The 25,146-nt window shown below is 38.2% G+C and overlaps 1 protein-coding gene across 2 annotated transcripts in view; it reads right to left on the reverse strand.

Annotated features, from left to right (window-relative positions):
- LOC146000187 (uncharacterized) overlaps positions 1-16,175 on the reverse strand; it is a 94,842-nt gene extending 78,667 nt beyond the window's left edge. For both annotated transcript variants that reach the window (XM_083137546.1, XM_083137545.1), the window contains exons 1-4: positions 16,093-16,175; positions 14,010-14,307; positions 11,947-12,125; positions 294-414 (exon numbers count right to left, since the gene is read on the reverse strand). In XM_083137546.1, coding sequence (XP_082993672.1) covers positions 294-414; positions 11,947-12,125; positions 14,010-14,280 — 571 coding nt within the window. In that variant the 5' untranslated portion in view covers positions 14,281-14,307; positions 16,093-16,175. The remainder of the gene's footprint in view (positions 1-293; positions 415-11,946; positions 12,126-14,009; positions 14,308-16,092) is intronic.
- Between the last annotated feature and the right edge of the window lie 8,971 nt (positions 16,176-25,146).

Here is a 25,146-nt window from a genome sequence, read left to right on the forward strand (position 1 = left end):
ATGTTATGTACTGTATTTGATCCAATTTTTCATCGCTATAACAGTGAAATTTAATTTAATTTACCGCTTTTGAACCTGAAATTGACTGTTTTCATACCGAAATTTTGCTTTTTTATTTACCAAAAATAAGTGCATCTAATTGTGATTCTTCATTAATATTTTATCTCATAGAAAATTAGAAGAGGAAGCAATGTCAAACGAACGTTGGTTGTTGTCCCTTGTAGTGCTAGAAGAATGTTTAAATACACCCCCCCCCCCCCCCCAAAGGCAATCACATAAACAGAGAGACTCACCCATGCTCTGAGGGCCTGGCAAAGAAGTGGACCTTTTGAGATTCTGACTTTGCTCTAGGCTGGTCCTTCTTTTCTTTGGCATCTGACCACTGTCCAAATTCGAAGACTCCGACATGGATCTCTGAAAGGGAGAAAAACACTGTTGTTGACTAAACAAACCAGAACTTTGTGTAAAAAAAGTGCTAAGCTAGATGTAATTATATGTAACCCAATTGTTCCAAGCTTACTTTTAACAATGTAAAGTGCAAGAAGCTTTCCTTAAGCCTCGGCTGGATGTTGAAAGAAAACCAAATTTCTAGGGTGTCGTTAGTTCCGTTCTAACAACAGTACCAAGGGAACACGAGGGAGGCGCTGACGTCGCTTTCAAGAAATTCTCCTTCTTCCCAGCCACAAACCCTCCCATATTCTTACCATCGTTACCTCGCTGCTTTTACGATCTTGCAGGGAGGGGGAGAATGGAATGGTCGTACCCACTGGCCATTGACAGATGTTCCGGAACCCTGAAGAATAACTGTTTTCCTTTCCTTAGTTGAAAAAAAGCTTACACATCGTCCTTTGAGATCACCAGCCTATGCACTGTGAAGCTGCATGTTTCTTTTTGTTTCCGTCGGTACATTCATTAAGTTACAGTAAAATGGCCAACTAACATAGATTATGTAGTAAAATACGAAGGGGCGAGGTGTAGGGGCCCCACAATGTGCTCTTGATTTTTTTATATAATCGCAGAAATTCCACAGATAGTGTCGCTTATAAAAAAAATAGATTTACGAAACAGAAATCTGGTTCCCAGTAACATCATATACGACGTCTGCGATAACAAGCAGTGACGTATTATCTCAGCCAGAGGGGCCCCGGTAACTTGTCATATGGGCCCCCCTCCGAAATGCAGAATTAACTTACTTGCTCGCAGATGTCAATCGATAGGAAAATATCCCTCATCTCATACCTTTGTATCTACGCAGTTTGTCGTAAACGTAGTGTAGCGTGTCAATTGTCTACAGTTAGGAATCCAGTAGAAATATTCAGTTGCTCAACCAGTCGATCCTTATTTTACAACAAACATCAAAATTGTTAATTCGTAACCTTTTAGTTTTACACGTGATATTTAAAATGTAACTTCCCACCAAATATTTTCAAGGAGGGGCCCAATTCTTTTCATATTGAAATAAGAGCTGAAATGAATTTCCCACATTGTCTACACTTGTTTTACTTCAAAGGGGCTGAAAACCTCAGTTAAAGGTGGGACCCATAGTAAATTATCCCTTTGCTGTAAAGACCATTATTCCATCCTCTGCCACGCAGGGTATACAACTTATGAGTTGAATGTGACCATTATTTTGTGTAATTTTGTAAGTTCATATTTCTTACAATTTGGCATTTTGTGGACATTTCTGTCGAACTAGTTCTTATTTTCTAATGTGTTACGATTTTGTTATCTGCAGTGTTCGAAAGGAAAATTCCTAGCTGCAAATTTCCTTGTTCGCGTTGGGGATAGAAGGAAGGATCCTTGTGTGGAGCAACTTGAAGATAATGAAGTAGATGAAGGAGAATGATTATGCAAATTCGAGCACTGATGGTCTATTAATAAAAAGGTTCTTGTTTCATGAAAAAGTCTTTAAGAAAGTATGATCACTGGTCTATCGAAAAAAGAATGGCAGCGTTAAAATTATGAATAATGATGTTGAGGTCTACTAACCTGTGGCAACCTTATTTTATTTTGGGATGGGCTCAGTCCTTCGAAGCTGCATTTCATTGAGTGATAAATTTTCAGTGAATAGAGTTCCTTCGCAGCTTTATTATCTATCACTCAAAGACTAGAGTCCGCAGTTATTTCTTCGTAGCAGATGGAAATTTACCTTGTGATAGGTTACTACCGACAATCTAGATGTCCGGTTCAACCCCCATTACTGAAGGATAAGTTTGTTGCTTGAGTATATTAGGGCTACTCACTCAGTATTAGAAGGCTAATATGAGCGACTCTTACGTTGAATCTTGGCCTGGAGGAACCAGGGGCTGAAGGCACATTCACCTCAAAGTCCGAAAGAGGAGTGTTTACTATTTTTTTACAATTCCACCAAAACAGTATTTTTTAATATCTGTGTAATATATGTAACTTCATAAAAAATATTTCAAGCAAAAATACAAAGCATCACGAACAAAATATTTGGCAGCTGGAAGCTTCCCCCTCCTCCAAAAGTGATTCCTGGCTGTGTCGCTGCGTTGAAGTAGAGAAAATATTTCCAGATTCTTCTTCCAGTTATTTTTCAGAGATTCAGCCCATCCTGATTTAGTTTCAAGAAAGTACTACAGTGATATAAGTCGATAACAAAAAAATGGGAAGGCATAATATTTGAGGTAAAAGTTAATTTCTTGTACAACGAAGGGGGGAGGGCAGCTAACTATTGTACTTCCGTCCCACTCTGGCATCATATTTTTTTTTGGCACTAATGGGGCCCCTCAATATTTTACTTGCAGGTGGGCCCAAATATCTGCGCTACGCCACTGAGTGGCTCGGATCCCACTTTAAACTATACGTCCAGTCCCGATTTGCCTTTCTGTGAATATAATTGGTCTTAAAACAAGTTTAACAAACAAACGTTTTGCTATCAGTTCACAATTATGATTAGCTGTGCTCTAATAGTTGGTGATATTGATAAGTGTCCAAAATGGATAGATGCACGTAAAGAGTGAGGTATTTGCAAAATTTCCTGCAACTACTCTTGAAGCATCGATATATTATAAATTGTACATATATAGTCTCCCCACAATAACCAAATGTTAGCAAGTAGATGGAGCACTTCCCCTTCCCGTTAAAATACCATTCTGTACATAACCCCCGAACTCGGGATCTCTATTACTCAATATTAGTCTGTTCGATACCCGTTGTAGGCACATGGCACAGTGGTTCGGATCCCACTTTAAACTGTAGGTCCAGTCTCGATTAGCCTTCCTGTGCATAAAGTGGACTTAAAACAACAAATCAATCAATCAAGATTAGTCAAAAGCAGGTACGTATCAAGAAATATATTTCGGGGGGGGGGGGGGGGGGGTGTCCGAACCAAGTCTCAGAAATAATATTAGTAATAATATAAATGATTAAATTAAAGTATTCACATTAGATTAATGACATTAATTAAATATGTAAATTAATGTATTATTATTATTATTACTTGAATAGGCAAAAAGACGGTGTAGAAACAGGGATATAACAAAACGTATTCTTTATTTAGGTGTAGTTAATATCGCAAGAAAATGAAATGGGGAAATAAATGTCAAATAGATCAAGGATCGAATATTTATTGAATAACAAAAAAGAAGGTTGGATCCAGTAGACGAAAAGTAAATTTCTTGGTTAGTTCCATAAATCTTCTTTGACACTGGCCTTAACAACCGTATGTTCCCAATATAATCGTTGCCTTCCAATAAGTTCGGCAGAAATAAATAACCTTCGATTATACAACAAGTACTAAAAACGTATATTTTTATTATTTAATTTCAGTACTTGTGTACGATGAATTAGAGATTATAATTATATTTTCCTATATATTTTGTTTTGGGGGGCTGAACTTGTGAACTTGGATCGTGCATAAACAGTGGCGCAGGAACATTTTTCATCTGTAAGGTACAAAATTCGTCCTCAATATTATATATATATATATATATATATATATATATATATAAAACGGAAAATCAGAGTTTTGTCATTTGAAAGTAGCGAATTTCTAATAATTTTAATGCAGGGTGACATTTGAAGGGACAATAGGAAGGATTTTCCCCCGTCAGTGGCGTGGCGTGGGATTTTTAAAAGTGTTACCGGTTATCAGTAGGACATTTAAGGGAGACTTGGGTGCCTCCCCACCTCATGCCCCCCCCCCCCAATGTCTTCCAAGTAGTTCATATAATATTAATCTGGTACGTCTGCAATTCATCAATTTCATCATATCATCACTCATCCCCATCTTCGCAAATTAGCCAAAAGTGGCACAAGGAAAGCAAAATCAATCAAATCAAATCAAAAAAGTTCTATGATGCTGTCATAAAGTGAAGTCTTTCATTTGAATTTGAATTTTTGGGTGCGTCATGGTCATGGTCCATGTTATCCACACCTGAATTCCACACGTTTTTTTTTTCACCCGAAAATTGAGTACATGGCCAAAAAAAGAGTTTCGACAACTGCGCACATCCACATAACCATGGATAGTCGTTATACCACGAAACATTGAAATGTCGGTCATATCCAGCAGACGAGTTGGTTTTTAAATCGTTCAAAATAGGCTTTGGCCTCCCTTTCACCACAATTTCGATTTTTTCTGCAAAAGAACGAACCGGAAGATTGCTTCAAAATATCTTCTATCGCACGATTACACACACTGTTCAGATAGGATGAACCTGCCACCTCGGAACTCGAAGCAAGCTCCATTAATTAATTGACAATGCCCGAAAACAACATAAAGACGAAAGACACCACTCACAAAACTCGCACTGCACAGTCCCTCCCACAAACCGTTGTTTACTTTTGTAACACGTGAAGCACCCTTCTTGCCCCTTCCCCTTTTAGCATCGGCACTTCCCCAATATTTCCTTCGGAACCTGCAAGAAGTGCAGTTCTACTACTGGTGCCATCTTAGTTCATTTGAAACCAGATTTGCCCAAATCGCGAAACTTTTCGTTTCAAATAAGACGTATGTAGAGTGATGTAGTCTTCATCTGTTTCCTAACTACTCCCACTCCCATGTTTCGCTAAATCCACTGAAATCTCATTTCTGACACCACTACTATTTCGTATATTTTACGTCCTTTGCTACCTTTAAGGCTTTCGCTTTATAGGATAATCGTGACGATGAGGATGCATGGTGAATTATTGAAATAAAATTATTATTTATTTGTGTATGTAATTATTAATTTTTATAATTATGTAAGTAAAATAATAACAACGAACATTGAATAACCATTTCTTGCTTAGGATTCGAACCTGGGACACCTGACACTTCAGAGCGTGCTAAGATAACAATCGGGAAATTATGCTTGTAAGTAATGTTTTCACCAAAAAACAGTTCTACCATCTCAAGAACATTGCTTCAATCCGAAATTATTTAATTCCTGCGACAACGTATGTCAATCTCAATTGGACCTTTCAACAATTATCAGAAATTTCTGTAACCGAAATAATATTATATGTGTGAAATATAGAATTTTAGGTTGACATTTTTAGAAGGACAGCGGACCCCTTGATCATACCCATCCCTCTCCTCTCCTTCTCGCCCATGATGTCGAAGAAGGACAAAGAGGACTTTCGTAATTGCTGATATTTAGAGTAAATACAAAATATCACTTGGTAGTTTGCTTTTCCCCCAGTGTGATTTGATTTTTTAAAATTTTGATTTGGCAATTTAAGTCCACTTCATGCACAGTAATGCTAATCGGGACAGTATAAAATTTGGATCCGAACCACTTGTGCCTCCACCGGGTATCGAACCCGGAATCCCTTGATTATAAGGCTGCAACGCTACCACTGCGCCATCGTTCCCCAGTGTGACTGGACACCTTCAGAGTAAGATAGACCCGATTAGGCGACTTAGCTCTTTTCTGTCAATTGAATATGGCAACACTGATCTGTATCCGGTAAGGATCACCGGCAACTGCGGCGGCTAAACAGTCATGGCAATAACCCGCCTCCTCCTCCCGCCGTAACAGTCTTTGCCGCGACGGAAAGTCTTCCTTGCGTGGGCTCAGAGCCCTTTCCTCATGTTGCCTGAGGAGGGTACCGGATCAGTCCTCCTCTTCGCTTTTGCCGGTGTCAGAAAAAATGTCAGTCTGCAATGTTTACTTTACGACAATATTAGCAGTTTATGTACGTAATAATATTTTAAGACAGGTTCTTCAATTCTTTATATTTTGGTGTTACCTGCGGTAACAGCGGCTACATGCACGCCACGCCTCTGCCCCCCGTCTTGTTTTGAAACATCAAATTTCTAGTTATGAGTGACACATCTCAACCTGGGATCATTATTTTGAACCCACTTGTAAACTATATCGTACTTATGGTTTTCCATTTGGATTCATTTAAGTTTACCACACCATAGCTACATACAAAAAAATCTCGTTATGTAATTTATGGTGACTGTGTACAGTGACACCAATTTATACGGGTCTGTGGGACCCGAGTCCACCCAATAATTTATGTGATTTGTGAATTCAAATTTTTGAGCCCACCCAGTGTTTTTTTTTTAAAAATTGGCACCCCTGACTGTCTCTTTTAAATGCCATGTATTCGGTATTTTTTCAGACTTCTGGTGATTCACAAGTATTCTTGTATCGAACACTAAAACTGTGCGGTGTATCTGACGTATGTTGAGTTGCTTGGTCATTTAATCTTCTTCGAGAGCTTGTTGAGATCTGTAGTATTTTGTTGTGTTTTATAAAAATAAGTCGAGGTGGTCCCCGATCTAGGAAAACCATACGTTTGAAAGCATTGTTTTCAATCTTCGTTGCACAGTATGAATGGCCGCTTTGAAGACAGGTTTATTTTTTAATATAGTCCTATTAAATGCACACACATGGCATTTAGATGATTAAGAACGTGTGTTTTATGGAAACATGTCATGTCAGCCAAAACACATTTTCACCTCACTCAAGTATTATGTGAATTCAATTGAAATTGTACCAATATCTACAACTGAATGTGAATGCGGGTTCCGTGCCATGAATCTAACCTTTACTGAACAGAGGGAGATTAAATATTTGGTTAAATGATAGAATACATTGCCGTAAATCAATTTCAGTGTTGGTGTTTTATTTTCATTTGGTATGAGCTCAAAATTTTAAACCTTCGTTTTAAAAGTAATTCAAACACAAAAATTGTTATTGGGGGCCATTTTGAGTTTTTTCGACTTTATTACTACCTTCATTTGAATATTTTATTTTCTAAAAATTTCGGGGGGGGCTGTAGATCCTTCAGCACCCCCTCTGCGTATGCATGCCAGTGCCCTCTGGATCTCCCTCCCCTAAATAGTCCTCGCCTCAAAAGTGACAGAAAAGCCAAGGTGAATTCCTTTTTCTAATCTCTAATTCTCCGAAACTATTCTTTTTCGAATGAGAAAATAGAGATTAAAGTTGATTTGAAAAAAAGAAAGTATTGAAGGACAATAACAGGGAAGTTTTCCCTTTGTAAAGTCGGCTGGGCGTCTCACTGGCCTGCAGGAGACTAAGATTAGATTCCTGGGCGTGTTTTGTAAGGTCGGATTTTTGCGGCCTTCTCTCTGCATAAAACGGCTCTGGGGTTCACTCATTCTCAAATAAATAGGTACCAGTGGAGGACGACACTTCTAGGGGCGGGGGAAGGCTAAAGCAGGCTGGAGCGTGATGCTTAAAAACCAAAGGATAGAGAATGAAAGTGAAAATAAAGATTGATTGATTGATTTGTGGTTTTATGTCAACTTTATGCACAGAAAGGCTAATCGGGAGTGGACCTACAGTTTAAAGTGGGATCCGAACCACTGTGCCATGTGCCTCCAGTGGAAATAAAGAGGCAAAACAGACTGAAAGAGAAGAAAAGGAAGTGGAAAACCAACCAAAACATACTATAATAACAGAGGGAGGGGTGGATTGAGAGAAATGAAGATAAACATTTCTCACGATGGAGTGAGAATAGGAACAAAGAAAAGAAACAGTACAGAACGATAAAGAGATAAAGGAAGGAAGAGAAACAAAAAGAGAGGCATACAGAGAAATCTATAGAAAGAGAGAATGAGAAACAGAAACAAAAGGTAGAAAACGAAATAGAGAACGAGCAAGTGGAGGGAGAGAGAGAAAGAGAAGGGCAAGAAATGAAGGATGCTCTATATCTGAAGAGCCAGGGAGAGAGAGCAAAGAACGCAGGAGGGAAAATGGAACAAGACCTAATCGTGAAAAAGATACTATGGTTTTACACACAGAGAGAGATAAAAGAGTTATAAATAAAATTGAGTTTTCTGTATTACAAGTTCTAGACTCTCCCAAGTCTCATTCCAGCTCAAATGAGGCGAAAAAAAAAGTCGCCCTAGTTTCGAGTGTAAACGAAATTTTAAAATTTTACTCGCTAAACTGCTGGAAAAGGAATACAATTCAATTGTATTCAAATATTATGCACCATTACCAAGGAGGGCCTACTTGTAATCAGAGGGCCCCGGGTTCAATAGCCGTTGAAGGAACGCCGCTCCCGAAGGAGTGGTTTGGATCCCACTTGAAACTAAATATTAAGATTTCACCAGATTTCTGACTGTGATGCACCGCAAAGTCATAAGTCCAATAGGCTCGAATGTCAGTTAATGAATGAATGCTTCCTTAGTTAATGTTACCAATGTCAAGTCACTGTTCAAATTGAAGGGGATTCCAGGAAAGTGTCTCCTGTCTCATTTTCCCCAGCCTCTACATCTTCAAACCAGTAACTTTAATTTTCCCCTTCGTAAATTTTCTGTTATTTTTGTATAATTTGTATTTTAATTTTTAGGTTCATTTAACGCCGACACGTCAGTCAAAATTGTCAATTTTTACATAATATTACATTAATTTTTGTATTAAGTCCTATGTTATGCACAGATAGGCTAATTGGGATTGGACCTACAGTTTAAAGTGGGACCCTAACCTGGGAACTCTTGATTACAAGGTGATGACGTTACCACTATGCGATCGGGGAGCATTAATTTCAGATGAAATTCATGGTTTGGAAATAAATTTATTAAAATGTTGTTACTTCACACCAAACTCAGACAGAGCATTGTCGTCCTATTAAATTTTGCGCTTTATACGTTTCATAATAATAATAATAATACGCATGATGATCATAATAATAATAATATGATGAATGTTAATTTAAATTTTTATTCTATTATTTACTTTGAGCTTCAATAAATTAAAATAAATCAGTTCTTGGGTCTCACCGCGCCGCAAAAGATTTAGTATAAGTAATATAATTGTATTAGGTAAAAAAAAGTCAAAATGCGAAAATGGGAATCTCTGAACCACTCTCTTCCATCCTACATTTTCTTCAATTCCCATTATGATGCATAACCTAGACATGTAAAAAAAATCGGAGAGCATCACAGAGTAAGTCAACGAAGTAACTGGCTTTCTTGTTTTGGATCAGACTTGTAAACCGACGTAATTTGTGTAAACTAAGTGATGGCGATTCACTTCCTCGACTTGCAAGACTGTCTGTCTTGTATTTTGAACATAGCCACCCACTGAAGGAATGGATGCACTTCCCTGAGTTTCCAAGGTCTTTGCGCGGACAAAACATAAACCAGATGTCAAAGCAAGATAAGTTTGCAAATTGCGGTGTTTAACCCTCCCCCCCCCCTCCTCCGCTCCGAGCGGCACATGACCGGTGCCGCAGATGGGAGAATACACATTCAGAGGGTTGCTTGCCCATAAGCGACAGCAGCGCCATAAGCGGAAAATCCTCGAACTTCTAGAAGGCGTGGGAACTAAATACTTGTATTTTTTGTAATAAAATTATGTAATTTCTGTTGAAGATATTGTGCAAACGCTTGGAATTATCTATCTAAATTCACGACACTAAGATGCACAATGTTGAACCTAAACCGTAAGATGGTTTAAAATTCTTCAAACGCCCCATTTAAAGCTGCTTTCACATCCAATTAATGCTGCATTTCGAATTTTTGTACGCTAAACTAGAATCCCAATTCGATTTTTTATTCAATACATCCCTTCGTGTATCCTTCTAGAAAAGCCTTGCAGAGTATCACCGAAATTGGAGGCATATGTTAGGAGATTTTGTCAACAGAACGAGAAGCAGTTTTCAGCTGTTGAGAGAAACATCCAGCCGAGGCTTAAGCCAAATAGATTAAACAAACACTAAGTTGCTGACCAAGGCAGTTTATTAAGATGTTTTTTAATATGGAAACAAGGCTTAATTATATTACAATAGATTAAACAGTGCTTAATAAAGGTGGAACAGATTCCAGTGGAGCCTCCATTTTACATTTTCTAGGGGACCAATTACAAATAGTACATAAGTATGGTAGGAGAGAAATAAACAGTTCTGACATCACAGAAAGGTGGAGCAATGAAGGTTATAGGTTCCGAATGTTTAATGATTTTTTCAAAGTTGCATAGGAGAAAGACAAAGTATTGTAAAAGTTACTGTTACAGTAAATTTGAACCTTTGTGAAAGTACTTAGCACTGTTTGTAGTACTGAAAAGTTCAGTTTATCCTTATGCAAGCATCCATGCTTCCCAGGCATTTCTCATTCATGGAAGAAAGAGAAATGATTGAAAAATAGTGGAAATGATTGTCAAAGTAAATTTGAAGCTTTCTGAAAGTAATTAACATTTTTTGCAGTTCCGAAAAATCCTATTTATCAGCAAAAAGATGTAAAAGGTACCTTACGCAAATATCCTTACTTCTCATGGACAATTCGACCAACATACTACTGCCACCATGAGGCTTAAAGGAGGTCTCGTGATAGATTGAATTAGGTTAGCTTTTGTTGCTTTTCTGCCACTTTTGGCTAATTGCGACAATGAAGGTGAGTGGTGATATGATGAAATTGATGAAGACATTCACAAAGAACTCTGGACCTCTGGCGTTGTACCGCATAGTATAACCACTCTGCCACAGAGGTTGGCGTTCCAGCTTCATCTGTAACCTCTCTCAGGTATTATGTTCATCTTTACTCATACTATGGGAATGAGAGACGCGGTAATAGACAATTAAGGTACTCACGTCTTCCATGAAGCTGTTTTACATTATTTTCTATTAATTTCGGTAGCCACTTCTCCCGAAGAGCCTTCTCCTACTGTTTCAGAGAAGAAGACCTGAGGGACGAGATAGCAACCATCACGGAACTGGCACTAAAACATGGATATACTGAATGTCAACTCTCCACATGGTGCAGCAAAGCTGAAATTCAAGTTAGACAACCTGCACCATCAACACAACCTGCTCCACCATCGGAACCAGACCCCAGTAACAAAACCAAGTGGCTTGCCTTTCCCTACCATCCTACCACATCCAACCACCTTACCAAAGCCCTCCGCCCCTACAACATCCAAATCGCACACAAACCAACCTCCAAAATAGCTGACCAACTGAACAAACATAAACGGTACTTCCTCTCCCCCCTCAACAATCCAGGCGTCTATGATGCTGAATGCGAGTGCAAGGCTCATTACATCGGCAGATCCATCATGCCCTTCAGTGAGAGAATTCACCAGCACCTATCAAATGCAAAAACTGCCCAACCCACCACCGGACTTGCCAAGCATATCAAATTCCACAACCATAAAATTGAGAAAGTACATGTCAAATACAAAGCACACACTCTCATAGACACAAAAATCAAACAAACACACGCCATCATGCACTACAACCATGAACTGAACATAGATAGTGGTCAGGCACACCACGCCTGGTTTCTGTTACTGCAGCAATTAACACCGGTGAACAGCAGATGACAGCAGTACACCTAGCGGAGATTTAGGAAAAAAAAACAACAGAAATGTGCCAAGCAACAACACAATGAATTGCAACGATGATGGTGGCAGTGGCTACCGAAATTAATGTAAAACAGCTTCGTGGAAAACGTGAGTACCTTATACATCTTTACTTTCACTAGACTACCTCCTGAATCAAATATTCTTTCATGCGTACCATTATGATTTCCTTGCCCTCGTTTGGAACTGGTACAAGGATCTCAGTGTCTGAGTCGTCCTCGTTGATGTCATCTATATTCTGCTCCGTACTCTCAGGACGAGACCTTCGTCCGTACTTCTTCTTCCCAAACACAAACTTTGGTGAAATTTCCCTCTCTGGAACACTGGCATTGAGATCTAAAAAAGATACCAAAAAAATAGGTGCAATAGCTGCATTAAAATTTGTGCATTGACACTCAAATGGACAACTTTTAAAACATGCTGAGTCTTTGAATTACGACCTTGTAAGTTTCTATTTTGCTTCTGGAAGACCAGGTGCCTGAAGTACCATATCAAATGGTCCAAAACAAAATTTATTGGTTGCATGATCATTTTCTTTAATGTTTTCTTTTTAACTGTTGTTACTAGGGGTGTGCGGAACAGAATATTTTTTTTGGGTTGGGTTGGGAAAATTTTTAAATCCCAACATTCAGGATGGAAAAAATTCATGGGAATTGAACGAAATTTCCCGAAGCTCTGGAAATCTCGAATTCTACAAGTCCTTTTCATCTTAAGTGATTGTTTTTGCATTTGTGGAATAAAAACTAACAATTTTCGATAAGTTCCAGACACTTGCAATGCAGAAAACGTCGAGAATTAATGAGTTTTAAAACGACCATTCGGTATTTCCCCGACTGCTTGGGATCCAGAAAAGTTGGGTAGTCATTTCCCGAAGTCGGGATCGGGATGAGAATTTTTTTCCCGATCCCAGTCCAGACTTTTCGGTCTCCCGCACACCCCTAGTTGTTACCCATACGCATTAGTAGATCAAAACAAGCATTTGTTTTAAAACTTGACCAGGCATACATCCTTGAGGACCAGTGAGGTGTATGTCAAGCATCAGCATGAAACAATAGCAAAATAGCAGTAATTACATATAGGAGTAGAAAAATAAAGAAGTGTCTGGTCAACATGGTGACTGAAAATTTTCAACTGGTGAATAATAATAATAAAAAAAGTAAAGTGCTCCCCTGTACTTTTGCACCACATCATGAAGGCATATAGGGGGTGTGGAGTTAGGACCCCACACTTTAATCCAATTCTATATATATTTAATATTTCGAGAAATTTCCATTACTTTGTACAGTGTTTTTTAATGTTTGTGTATTAAGCGTGTCATTAAATCAGAATAATAAACTTGCACATATAAATGTTAATAGCTCAATTTTAAAAATGCAGCAATGTGGTAGAGTTTAGAGTTGGCCATATATTAGAATGCGTTGTATAGTTATTCATGTTGCTACCGTTAGAGCCTTCTTTTGGAAGGCCACTCCGTGCAACAATTAATTACTCTTAATCCAATCTTGTATTAATTAACCTTTAAAGTCCCGTGGCACTTATGCAGTATTTACCTCTGTCCCAGACCATTTAAACGACTTTTGTAAGGTTTAGCAAAAATCGTTATAGCTTCCTTCCTATGGCAGATAATTTAATGAAACAAGAAACATTTTACTAAGAATAAAATGTGCTTTGACATAGAAAAGACAAAGTGTTGCTATCTGTATGTATTTGTTATTAATCGTGGCTTCAAATGTGAAAATTGAAAAGAGAAAAAGTTTTGCCCCTCCGGCCTCCCTGTTGAGACATGGGACAGCAACAAATTCTATGTCGTAGTTGCAACCACATGTCTACATTATAAATCAATATTAATTTTGTTCCTAATGCCTTCTGAAGAAAAAAATGAAAAAGAAACTAAGTGGATGAGTTATTTTCGACAGGATTGGCAACACGTCGCTGTCGATGCATATCGACTCTTGGTTTCAAGACTTCGAGTCATTGAGCATAGTAAGTGAACAGGGTTGCAAGGCGACGAAAAAGTGTTCTGTTCCATCGGTCAGCACATGACCGATCGGGACTTAAAAGGTTAATGAATTAAATGTCTTAAGATCGCATTTCGCATCTTTGTTAGATTTATGGCTTTCATAGCCCATATTTGAAAAAAAAAAAAATACTTGCTCCTGAGAAAAGGTGTCCGCAACTGAATTATTTTTAGTTTTGTCTACCCCAGAGAATGCAACCAACCTGCAGAGCCTTGTGACGGAGTGTCCTCGCTTTGTCTCTGTCCCTCACCCAGCAGCGCGAGCAGAGCGTCCCTGAAGTCCGTGAATGTCACCCGCCTGCTAGGGTCGGAGCCAAGAAGCCGGTCGATCAGCTGCAGACCCTGCTCTTCAAGTTCCAGCTGCTCACACAGCTGCGAGAGGCCGCCACCGTCCAGGGAGCCCTGCTGCTCCAGGTCGCAGCTCTCGAACACAGCCAACAGCTGCTGTTCGTAAGGGTCATTTCCTCCCTCCATTGCATGGCCAAAAGCAGGGGATGAACTCTTAAAAATAAGAAACAAAGATTATGAGACTCATTTTTCTCCACACTGGCATCCAGCTCATTGTCCCCGCTCAATTTTCCAAACCAAATTTACTGACTTTTCAACAATTTCTAAATGCGAAAATAATCTTGAGGAAGATCTTAATTTTTCATTTTTTTTTACAAGCGATTAGTTATTCAACATATGCTTCCATGCATCACAGCAGTTCCGTTAATGCATTAGTAATAAGAACAAGAAACATTGCTAAATCATTTAGTAAGATCACCTTGGTTCTTCTTCTCAACCGTCCACGTTATTCTATTTAATAATGAATTAGTCAAATTAAAATTTAACCCTTAACCGGAGCCACTTGATACTCATAACTAGTATTTTTTTCAAAACTGAAAAAAAAACCTAACAAGGGTGCCCAAGTTTTAATCTCATTCCAAAGGGTACTGCAAATGTAAAAAGGTTGTGAATACCTCCTCTAAATTATGCAACATTGTTTAAAATATTTAGAATATCCAGAACGATAGTTGCAAGTTACAAAAATATCCATATTAAAAAAAAAATGTCCATGCATTTTCATTTCTTGTATGTAAAATTCTCAAATTATTTTTAAAAAATGCAAAGAACTTAACTTTCACACCGTTTTATTTCAGTAGTCCAAAAAATTCATTGTAGTATCTCATCTTTATGGCTTTCCATTTTCACATGTGAACAAAAAATTATTAAAATGCTTTTGTAACTGTTGGAAAGTATTAATTATACTCATTTTCTTTTACAATTAAGTTTTATACTCTATAGTTGTTAGAAGCAGAAATTTCTTTCACTGCCAAAAAGTCAGATCCACACTTAATGCTCTATGCTAGAAACTCGTGGACCTTTTCTTAAGCAATTTTCCCAAACAGATATCCCACTATTGGCCAAAATTTACTGTCAGTCCTTGCAAAAATTGACCACTTTTGAGGACGTTGACCCACTGTATCCCCTTGAGAATCACATTGTATTTTGTTTTAATCAACAGATTTCAATGTTTTACATAATATAAAAATTGTTCCAGCATGCAGAAAACACAAATAATGGAGATATTTGATCACAAAGCATAGCCAGCATAAGTAAATATCTTCCATCTACGAGTACTTTCACTGCTATTTATTAATAAAAGCTGGTTGTATGCACACTCAAATAGCAAAAGAACACGTGCAAAAAATCATGCCATCAAACTTAGCACTCCTAACCTAACGACATAAAATTATAAACACCAACAACTCTAACACTCCTAACGATAATTTCACTTCTATTTTGGTTTCATAAGTTGTCATGGCTAACGTTTCATTGACTTTTATTTTACAATTCATTATAAAACAGTAGGCAAGGTCGTCTGCTGCCCTTGTAAAATGTTGTGTTGGGTGCTATCTTCACTTGAGTGAAGCTTTTGGGCTGTTCTACTTCTACATCACAATAACACATTTTTACGAGCTAAAAAAAAATGGACCAACACAATCTTCATACACCATACAAAATATTTCACTTTCTCGACACGATACAGAGGGCCCTACTTTTTAGGCAACTTCCATCATGTCAAGATTCACAAAACATACCTGTTGTTTCATTAATTTATCACAACATAAGTAACAAATCATACATCAGTCATGGTGAAGTATATTTCTTGTTATAGAGTTGAAATTAAGACTGTCAACTGGCAAGGGTCGTTAGGTTTAATCCTCTCCCAAGAAACATATCATAAAATATGCATGAAAATTTATTACTGGAAAACATTTTGTAAAACTGAAAATTTCTCACCTAGCTACGATCTGAAGTCAGCTGAAGATATGTGCAGACATCTGTACTACAAGTGTCAGTCTTCATCTGTAAGATCTGGAAACAAAGAACCGTAGTTACAGAAATAGTGAAATAAGTGGACCTGACAACACAAAATTATGCACCTTTTACTGGCTGCAAAGGGGGTACCAGGTGTACTTTTGTACACCCAACGGCGAAAGAAACAGTAGGTGAATTGTCCACCACCATTTTCATTCTGTCTGTATTACACAATGTGATGACAATTAATTGAAATAATGACGTCAATAAGCAGAGAACAATGCCTGCTTCCAATCAACATAGTTTCATTTCTTAAAACAACACAGGATGTAATGAAAATAGTGGTAGAAAATTTGCTTATCATTATCTTTGCCATTGACTGTACATGTTAATGATATTAAAAAAGTGCTTTCCCCACATTTACAACAAGTTACAAGCTTTTGCTACATTTAAAAAATGTAACACTATCTGCCATATTAGAAACCCTTTGTTTACAGCAAGAAGTACTTTCATGAACAATGTATCCTATTCCAGAAACTATTCTATAAAAAACTGAAAGATCTATCCTATCTTTTTGTTTCTTCAGCTATTTGCAAAAGTCTCTATTAGAGCACTCTTCACTATAATAATAATTCAATGGCTTATACAGAGCATTCCCTAACATTCGCTACGAGACTCGATGGCAAGTGGCCCGGCCTCAGCACTTGTCTCTCCCGGTGAATGGGTCCGCGACAGTCACACGCTACAGTCTGTTTTTTTTTCCGCTCTCAGTGCCTTCGCTCTCTTTCCCTTTCTGTTGACGTTGCAGACCGACGCCAGTATAATCCTCCCTCGGAAGTTGTGTTGTGTCGTGTCCGTGTGTTGAAGATTGTGGCTTAATATGGCACCACAAAAGTTTACATTACAACAAAGGATTTATGTTCTCGAGTGTTACTTCCGAAAGAGGAATTGTGGTGAAGTGCAACGACGTTTTGCAACGAAATTTCCTGGTGTTCCCGTTCCACATAGGACCACTATATTAAACCTCATAAAAAGTTTAGACTAACTGGGTCAGTTCTGAATAAAAGTGGAAAGAAAAATGGGGAAATTAAAAAATAGAGTATACAAAAACAATCCGCATATCATCCGTGAGTAAAAAGAGAGTATTGTACAAGAAATCGGGAGAATTACAGTAGACGAACTTGCACATGTAAATGCCAATTTCCTTCGGAGATGCCAGGAATGTGTTGCAGCAGAGGGACATCATTTGCAACACCTTCTGTAGTCAAGGTTAGTACACAATATGAAAACTGTAATTTTAATAGCAGACTCTAGCGGACCCGGTTCACCGGGAAAGACAAGCGCTGACGCCGGGCCACTTGCCACCGAGTCTCGTAGCTAATGTGAGGAAATGCTCTGTGTATATATAAACAATGGTAAATGTTCGGTATATCGGAGACACATTAAAATCAGGTATTTTGTGTTTTGCATGGTTCGTACTTACCAATTGTGTATTGCGGAACATAGTTCAAGGTGCCATTATGCTTTTTACACGAAAAGAAACACAAATTTTTCACATACAGAGTACTCCATTTGTTTCATTTCTTCGCTTTCGTAACACACAATATGGCAGGCTGAGGTTGACTACCAAAGTGGGTGTGCAGTGTTTCCAACCTTCTTCACCGAAAAATACCTACTATTGTGTTAGTCACGTGTGCAAATTGTACATTACGCACGGGTAGCTGACTGATAGCCCCACGAACCATTTCCAATAAGGTTAGGTTAGGTTTGGTTAGGCAAGGATAGTTAAAAAAAAAGGGGGGGTTGGAAACACTTACTGGGGGTTACATCATCACATCTGCTTCACGTTGGGAGAAGAAAATGAAAGCAATGGCAATTGTGCACCGGTGAGATATTTATCTTGCAAAATACATGATTTCCCGGTCAAATAGATTCTACGATGAAAGAAAATACCTCAACGAACGTTAGAAACCTTAGAGAAACTCATTTCCGTAAGTAGTTTCGGTAACAGTAGTATAAGTCGGAGACGGATTTCTTAAAATTTACAGGAGAAAAGACGAGAAAGTACTTACGAAATTGTGTTCTTGAGGACTTTCTGAAGCCGGAGATATTTTTTTTTATAATCGTGCTACGTATTTTGCCTGTAAATAAGGTATTTTCCGTCAATCATGCATCTCCGTTGTGCGATAGCTCGTGCCACCATTACCGTCGACTACGTGAATCAAATGTTCCGTGCGTTTGGTTATGTAACCCCCCCCCCCCACACACACACACACACACAGTGTAGCAACCACGCGGAAGTTTGACAAGATGACGTGTGAGCGGGTTTTTTTTCCAATAAAAGGTAAGACTCTAGTTTACGTCCTTTTCCTAAGGAATACGTGTCATATATCGTTGGAAAGCTTATTTTATAAGGAATTCAACAACGTAAATCCCAAAGCGAGCAAAAATTTCCTGAAGGAGTAAATCGAGAAAAACAGATGTTGTCCGGATATGCGCAATTGAACGTACTGAGGTATTTTTTAGATGATGAAGCACATATTTAGGGGTGAAATGAGAGCTAATGGAACCTAACCTCGTAGGCATACCTCGACCCCGTGAATGGATAGTGGGGCTATCGTGAACAGAAAGTGTAAAAAGAAAAAGGTACTTACCCGAAGAGATGCCGGGTGCCGCACCACGATCGCGCACCGCGAAAGCAAAGAAGCAATCACCATGCAGATAAGGACGTAGAGTCTAGCCTCAATTTTCGCTTAAAAACCTTTTGTGAATAGTTTGTGCGGCATTTATCGGTTCATAAGTTTGGAAACACTGCATATCAGCTGACGATAGACAACGTGAGTCAAGATTTGCCCGCCGAATTAGCAACGAGCAATAAATGATTATAATGTTAAAAGTAACGTGTTTTCCATGGGAAAAAAGTTATGGCCAGCTTGAAAAATCTTCCGCTATGCATATGAGGTAAGTAGCAATGATTTTTATTTGAAAACAACCGAGTTTTATGTGTCTCCGGCTTATACTACTGTTACCGTAGTTTCTTCTGTAAAATTGAAGAAATGTGTCACCGATATACAGAACTTTTACCTAAACAACCTTTTACCACATTAAGCTACATAAACAATCATTTAATTATTGTATTTTCCATCTAATAGTCTTCTTTCAAGCTAGGAAAGGACATAAATTTATGTAACTTGTACTTCATAAATGTGAAAAAAAGTGCGATCATTTATCCACCCTATCTGAAAATACTTTCTCCACGCATAACCAATCCTAACAAACAAGAAATAATGTGTTGGAATTTCATGAATAACTATGTTTTGTTGGCATATTACACACGCTGGCACTGATTTGCAAATCAGGTTCTTAACAGGGGACCCTACGAAAATGGGTAGTTGTATAATAATTACAAGTCTAGTGTACAAGAATCCTTGCCTCAATTAAAGTCATGGAATCTAACTTCTATTTTCCAACCAAATAATGTTAATAATAACCATTACAGCAACTTACAAGCACTGCCAATTGTGCAAGCTACTTTTCACAACACAATTGCTAACAAAAAGCAATATTTTTATGACTTTAAATGCACAAATAAGTGTCTCCAACCTTCAAACTAGATTCCTCATCCTGATGTCAAACTTGTGGTAACAGTTTCATACATCGGAGACACATTTCTTCAATTTTACACAAGAAACTACTTACGGAAATGAGTTTCTCCAAGGTTTAGAACCTTCGTCGATATATATTCTTCCTAAAACTTCATCGTACAATGCAGCAGAACAATAAATAATCACTTTTCATGTAAAAATATTGCGCATTTTGTGAAAATCGACAACATCATGCAGTTGTTTCCAAGATGTACCTGCAGATGGCTCTAGCGTTGGAAGTCACGCGATCTCGCTAGTGGAATCAGGGTTTCCAAACGTGCGATTTTTTTTCGAGAAACGCAAGTTTTTTTTGTTTTTTTTCGAGAAACGTGCGGTTTTTTGTCGAGAAAGGTAAATGGTTTTTCGATTAATTTAGGGGTGAAATGAGTGCTAATGGAACCTAATCTAACAGGCGTAACCTAACCTTGTGTGAATGGTTCGTGGGGCTACCCGTGGATGGTTTTTGGGGCTAACGAACAATGTTTCATCAAAATGTACAATTTCCAGACGTGATCACCGGTTTTTTACAACTTTCATGCACAATAGAGTTGGAAACATTGATATTCGAAAACAAAAGAAGCGTTACCATTCGCAAAGCAAGCGATATCGCACCGTGACGGGCTTTCCGTAGCATTAAGGAAAATGGTTTATTTTAGAAGAAAAGTGTTTGTCTTCGTGGAAAAAGCATAATGGCACCTTCCACTATGTTCCGCAATACATAATTGGTAAGTACTAACCACGAGAAAGACAAAATATCCGATTTAAATGTGTCTCCGATGTATGAAACTGTTACCCAAACTTGTAACAATCATTACACAATCAGAACTTACACAAAATGAGAGGGTACTAGTATGCATTTTGGTGGTTATACGGGTGCAGCTTTTCATATGGTTTCCTATTAACAACATAACTTACAAGTTAATGATAATGCATAAAACATGCCAACAAAACATATAATTAATGTGAAAAATCAACTGTTTATTGTTTGGGAAGATTGGTTATGTGTGAGGAAATGGCAATAGCGGTGACGAATCAGTGGCAATGAAATAACACGAAAAAAAATGAAAGTACAAGAAACAGCAAGAAAAGGAACAATTTGGAATCTGAACACATTCTAAAGATCCCAGCATCTTCACGTTCTAAAACTCTTTGCCACCGTCTTGAAAATACTAAATGTTTATGCTTAATTCAAATGTTTCCACACATGTGAAGGAGGACTCTCGTACACCGGACCCAACGAAGTTGGTAAAATGTAGAACTTACTCTTGTACGGTATGTACACGAGAATTGTGCATGAAAAGAACATAGGGGGGAAAAAATCACTGCTTCTTACAAGAGTAACACTTCTTCACATCATTACAAAACCACTCACATCCAGATCTTGTAGTTCCAGACAAGTTCGTTATTAATTGCACTTTACAGTTATTCTTGCTTGAACGGAAGTTCGTTCGTCAAAACTGATGGTTTTCCCTACTTCACTTAAGATTCACCCAGTCGCCTCAATGTGTCTCGATGGCAATGTCAGCGTGGCACTTACTTCCTGCATCTCCGAGATTGGAGCGTAATTGCATTAGAAATCATTTCTACGAGCTTTTGACCTTGCATTGTCAACTCCACCCGACATTGTTCAACATCATATTCACAGGACGCATCACTTGCATACTAGCAGATTTTCACTTCTACCGGCTAACATTTAGATAACACACCTGATGTAATCAGATTTATCGTGAATGTCACATGTGCATCTTCACTTACCTTGAACACATCTGTTAATATATGTCACATCAAATTTTATAAATAAAAACAACAAATAAATAAAGGAACAAAATTTCCCGTGGACTTTTCAGCAGCCTACAGTGTGCAAATTCTCAGGTGTTGCCAGTGTACATTGAGAAATTATCAGAAAACTGAAGCACCAATGGCCGTATCTGTATTCCTCAGATTAAACTGATTTGGAGAGGGGCATTTGGAAGCATAGACAAACCACTAAAGGATTGGGAAACTGTCGCGCTGGATAAAGAGTTAAGAAGTAGCATACGCGTCTGCTGTAGGGGCTGAAACAACGAAATCAAATATCATCACAACGCGCTACGACACCAGGAGTTCCGGGTTCGAACCCCGACCTGGGCGTTCATTGTGTTTGTCCCTTCATTAATTTTATCGTATTATCTTCGCGATTAACTAAATGTGACAAAAAAGCGACGCTAAGTAACAAAAATCAAATCACTGATTGATTGCTTGATTTGGTTTATTTTACATCGCTTTTCCGCCAATTTTGGCTAATCGCGAGGATGATACGATAAAATTGATGAAGGGACACACACATAGAACACCCATGGCCAAGCCGAGATTCGAACCTTGGATCTCTGGCTTAGTAGTCAAATCAAATCGTTTTTTTTATTTTCGAAAGAGGGTGACAGTTACGTGTACTTTTTTTTTGTACTCATTCATCATTTTGCAATTTTTTCCTGTTTTTGACCTTTTTTTTAGGAAAGTGGGCCCTAAAGGGGGGAGGGATATGACCCACACCAACCCCCCTTGGGCACGCCACTGATTGCTTCCCAAGTGTCGACGCCACGTCACCGGACGTCACTGGCCTGGGGGGAGGGGAGTTTGTTTTTAGGTGGTACAAGGGTACATTTAAAGCCATAATGACCATAAAATGGGCATTTGTGCAAAATGTAATGGGCGTTGGGTACTTTTTTGTAGTGCCGCCATGTTAAAACATGGTGTCGTGGGAAAAGTAGCGCTGGGAAAAATGATACAGGGTAGCAAAAGATTTGTCGCATTTGTATCCAAAGTGGTAGCGTTCCAAAAGTTGCTCAACTGTTGTGCCGATTGGAAGCAGCTAATGTTTTTCTTCATGGCCGAGTCTGCTGCCACGCACGTGTCAGCAGTAAGAATAAGCGTCAAATTTGCTGCTGCCACGTAATTCGTCTGCTAGGAGGATGTTACAAGGCAGTGTCTGCTGCCACGTTTTTTTTCTGCTGGGACCTCAAAAAAGATGCGCGTGGCAGTAGACTCGGTCTTTGTTTTATCGTGATTTCATCATGCTATGTATGCAATTACGTCTGTAACACATACTGCGATGTTGTAGCGATTACTTTCACAAAAATGTTTTAAGATTAGGTCCCTCGGAATTCTTCTAATAATAAACCTAAATGCTCTCGTGGTTAGGTTAAGTTCTGTTCGCATTAAAATAATATCGATAAATGCTTTCTAAAGAAAAAGGTTCTAAATTACCTGTACATTCATTCCCTCTAACCATAAGCTTGCATTTCTCTCGTCTTAATCTGTTCTTAAGATTTGTAACATGGCCGAGTCTGCTGCCACGCACGTGTCAGCAGTAAGAATAAGCGTCAAATTTGCTGCTGCCACGTAATTCGTCTGCTAGGAGGATGTTATAAATCTTAAGAACAGATTAAGACGAGAGAAATGCAAGTTTATGATTAGTGGGAATGAATGTACAGGTAATTTAGAACCTTTTTCTTTAGAAAGCATTTATCGATATTATTTTAATGCGAACAGAACTTAACCTAACTACGAGAGCATTTAGGTTTATTATTAGAAGAATTCTGAGGGACCTAATCTTAAAACATTTTTGTGAAAGTAATCGCTACAACTTCACAATATGTGTTACAGACGCAATCATGCTACGATGAGACCGTTGACGTGCCCAAAGGGGGGATTGGTGGGGGTCATACCCTCCTTTGGCCCAGTATTCCTTAAAAAATAACGTCATAGGCACAAAAATGAGGACTGACTACTAAAAAATGTGTACGTAACCCCTCCCTTTAAAAAATCTTGGTTACGCCACTGGTTGACGGAGACCACAGATGTTTCCTTCCCTTTCCCAAGTCAACGACATACATAATATCACATTACGTCTACGATCTAGTAAGAACAACTGCTAAGGGCTTCTTTTGTATATCCACATGGTTATTTATTCATTTATTTATTTCTTAAAGTGCCGCAAAAGTTGGTATTACACCAACACCACATCTCACATTAATAACAAACGAATGAAAACAAAATATATTCAGATGAATTGAAGAAAAATTGGAAATATTGGATTCTCGATCTGAAGAACAGTGGCACACAAGAAGCTCATTATTTGTGAGAACCAGGGGTGCCCATCCCCCCCAAGGCCAATGGCGCAATCCCCCCCAAAATCATGTCATGCGTCTCCCCTAATCATATAATATGTGTCCCCCCAAGAAAATCATATCATTGGCGCCCTCAAACCATATCGTAATCCCCACAGAGTATTTAATTACGACAGTGTGTCTACCGAAAGTAACTTTTTTTTCTCAGCTTTACTGAACACTATACTTGATCTGCCCCTCCTTCATAAACAGGGGTGCCCATCTCTCAAGACCGCCCCTAAAATTGTTCATCATAATCCCCACAAAATATTTTTGTTGAATACATAATAAATTATGTTTATTTGAATGAAATACCATGTTAAACTGTCCATATTTTTTATTATAATTGTTCAATTTTAGAAAAAGAGTTAAAACTAACACACTGATTTGTTAAATGTAGTAAATTAAATTATGTAAAGATGTATTTAAATAATGTTTGTGAGTGGGTTTCTAAAACTCACAATTTGAGTATTTAACATAAATTGTTACACAACTTAAGATAAAGATAGAAAATTCAACCTTGGCAAACCAAATAACATGCTCCATGCGTATGGCCGATTCAATTTTTGTTTCGCTAGTCGTTACAGAACCCTAGCTAGACATTCTTAAGCTCAGGGCAATAACATAAGACGGTTTTTCCTTCAAAGAACTCCCACTCCCCACCCACGTTTTCTTGGGGTAAATATATGTTATTAACTCATAACAATAATTCATGGATTTTATCTTCGGTGCAAATGTAACTTGTTAAAGTACAATTTTCATGTAACAAGAAGTTAGAAATGCGGATTCGATATATTTTTCTTCCAAATCATGCATCTGCTTTAAATTAAGCAGCGTACTAACACTAAGCATTATATGTTAAGAAGTGATGTTATTAATGAATATCGCTTATGTATTGTAATGCAGTATAAAACTTCACATTCTCTTCAGTAAAGCGCCAAACACGCATCCACGCAGCATATCGTTGCGAGCGAAGCATGCAAGAAAATTTTTACATCCATGTCTTTGCAGGCTTTCAAGAATATTAATTTAATGGGGTGTCAATACTTTCTTAGGATCCCGCGATATTTGCTCTTTTCCAGCTTCTCTTTACACACGTTCGGGGTCGAAAATATGTGGATACCATATCGCTAAATACAGTCTCCAAAATTGAATGTTCGAATTCTCTCTCCAATACAGAACTCCCTTGGCAATCTAATCTAAGATTTAACACTTTATCAAGAGCTTCCTATCTCCCCCCTTTAAAT

Source organism: Lepisma saccharinum, chromosome 16, assembly GCF_977018435.1.
Source record: "Lepisma saccharinum chromosome 16, izLepSacc3.1, whole genome shotgun sequence".
NCBI classification, from domain to species: domain Eukaryota; kingdom Metazoa; phylum Arthropoda; class Insecta; order Zygentoma; family Lepismatidae; genus Lepisma; species Lepisma saccharinum.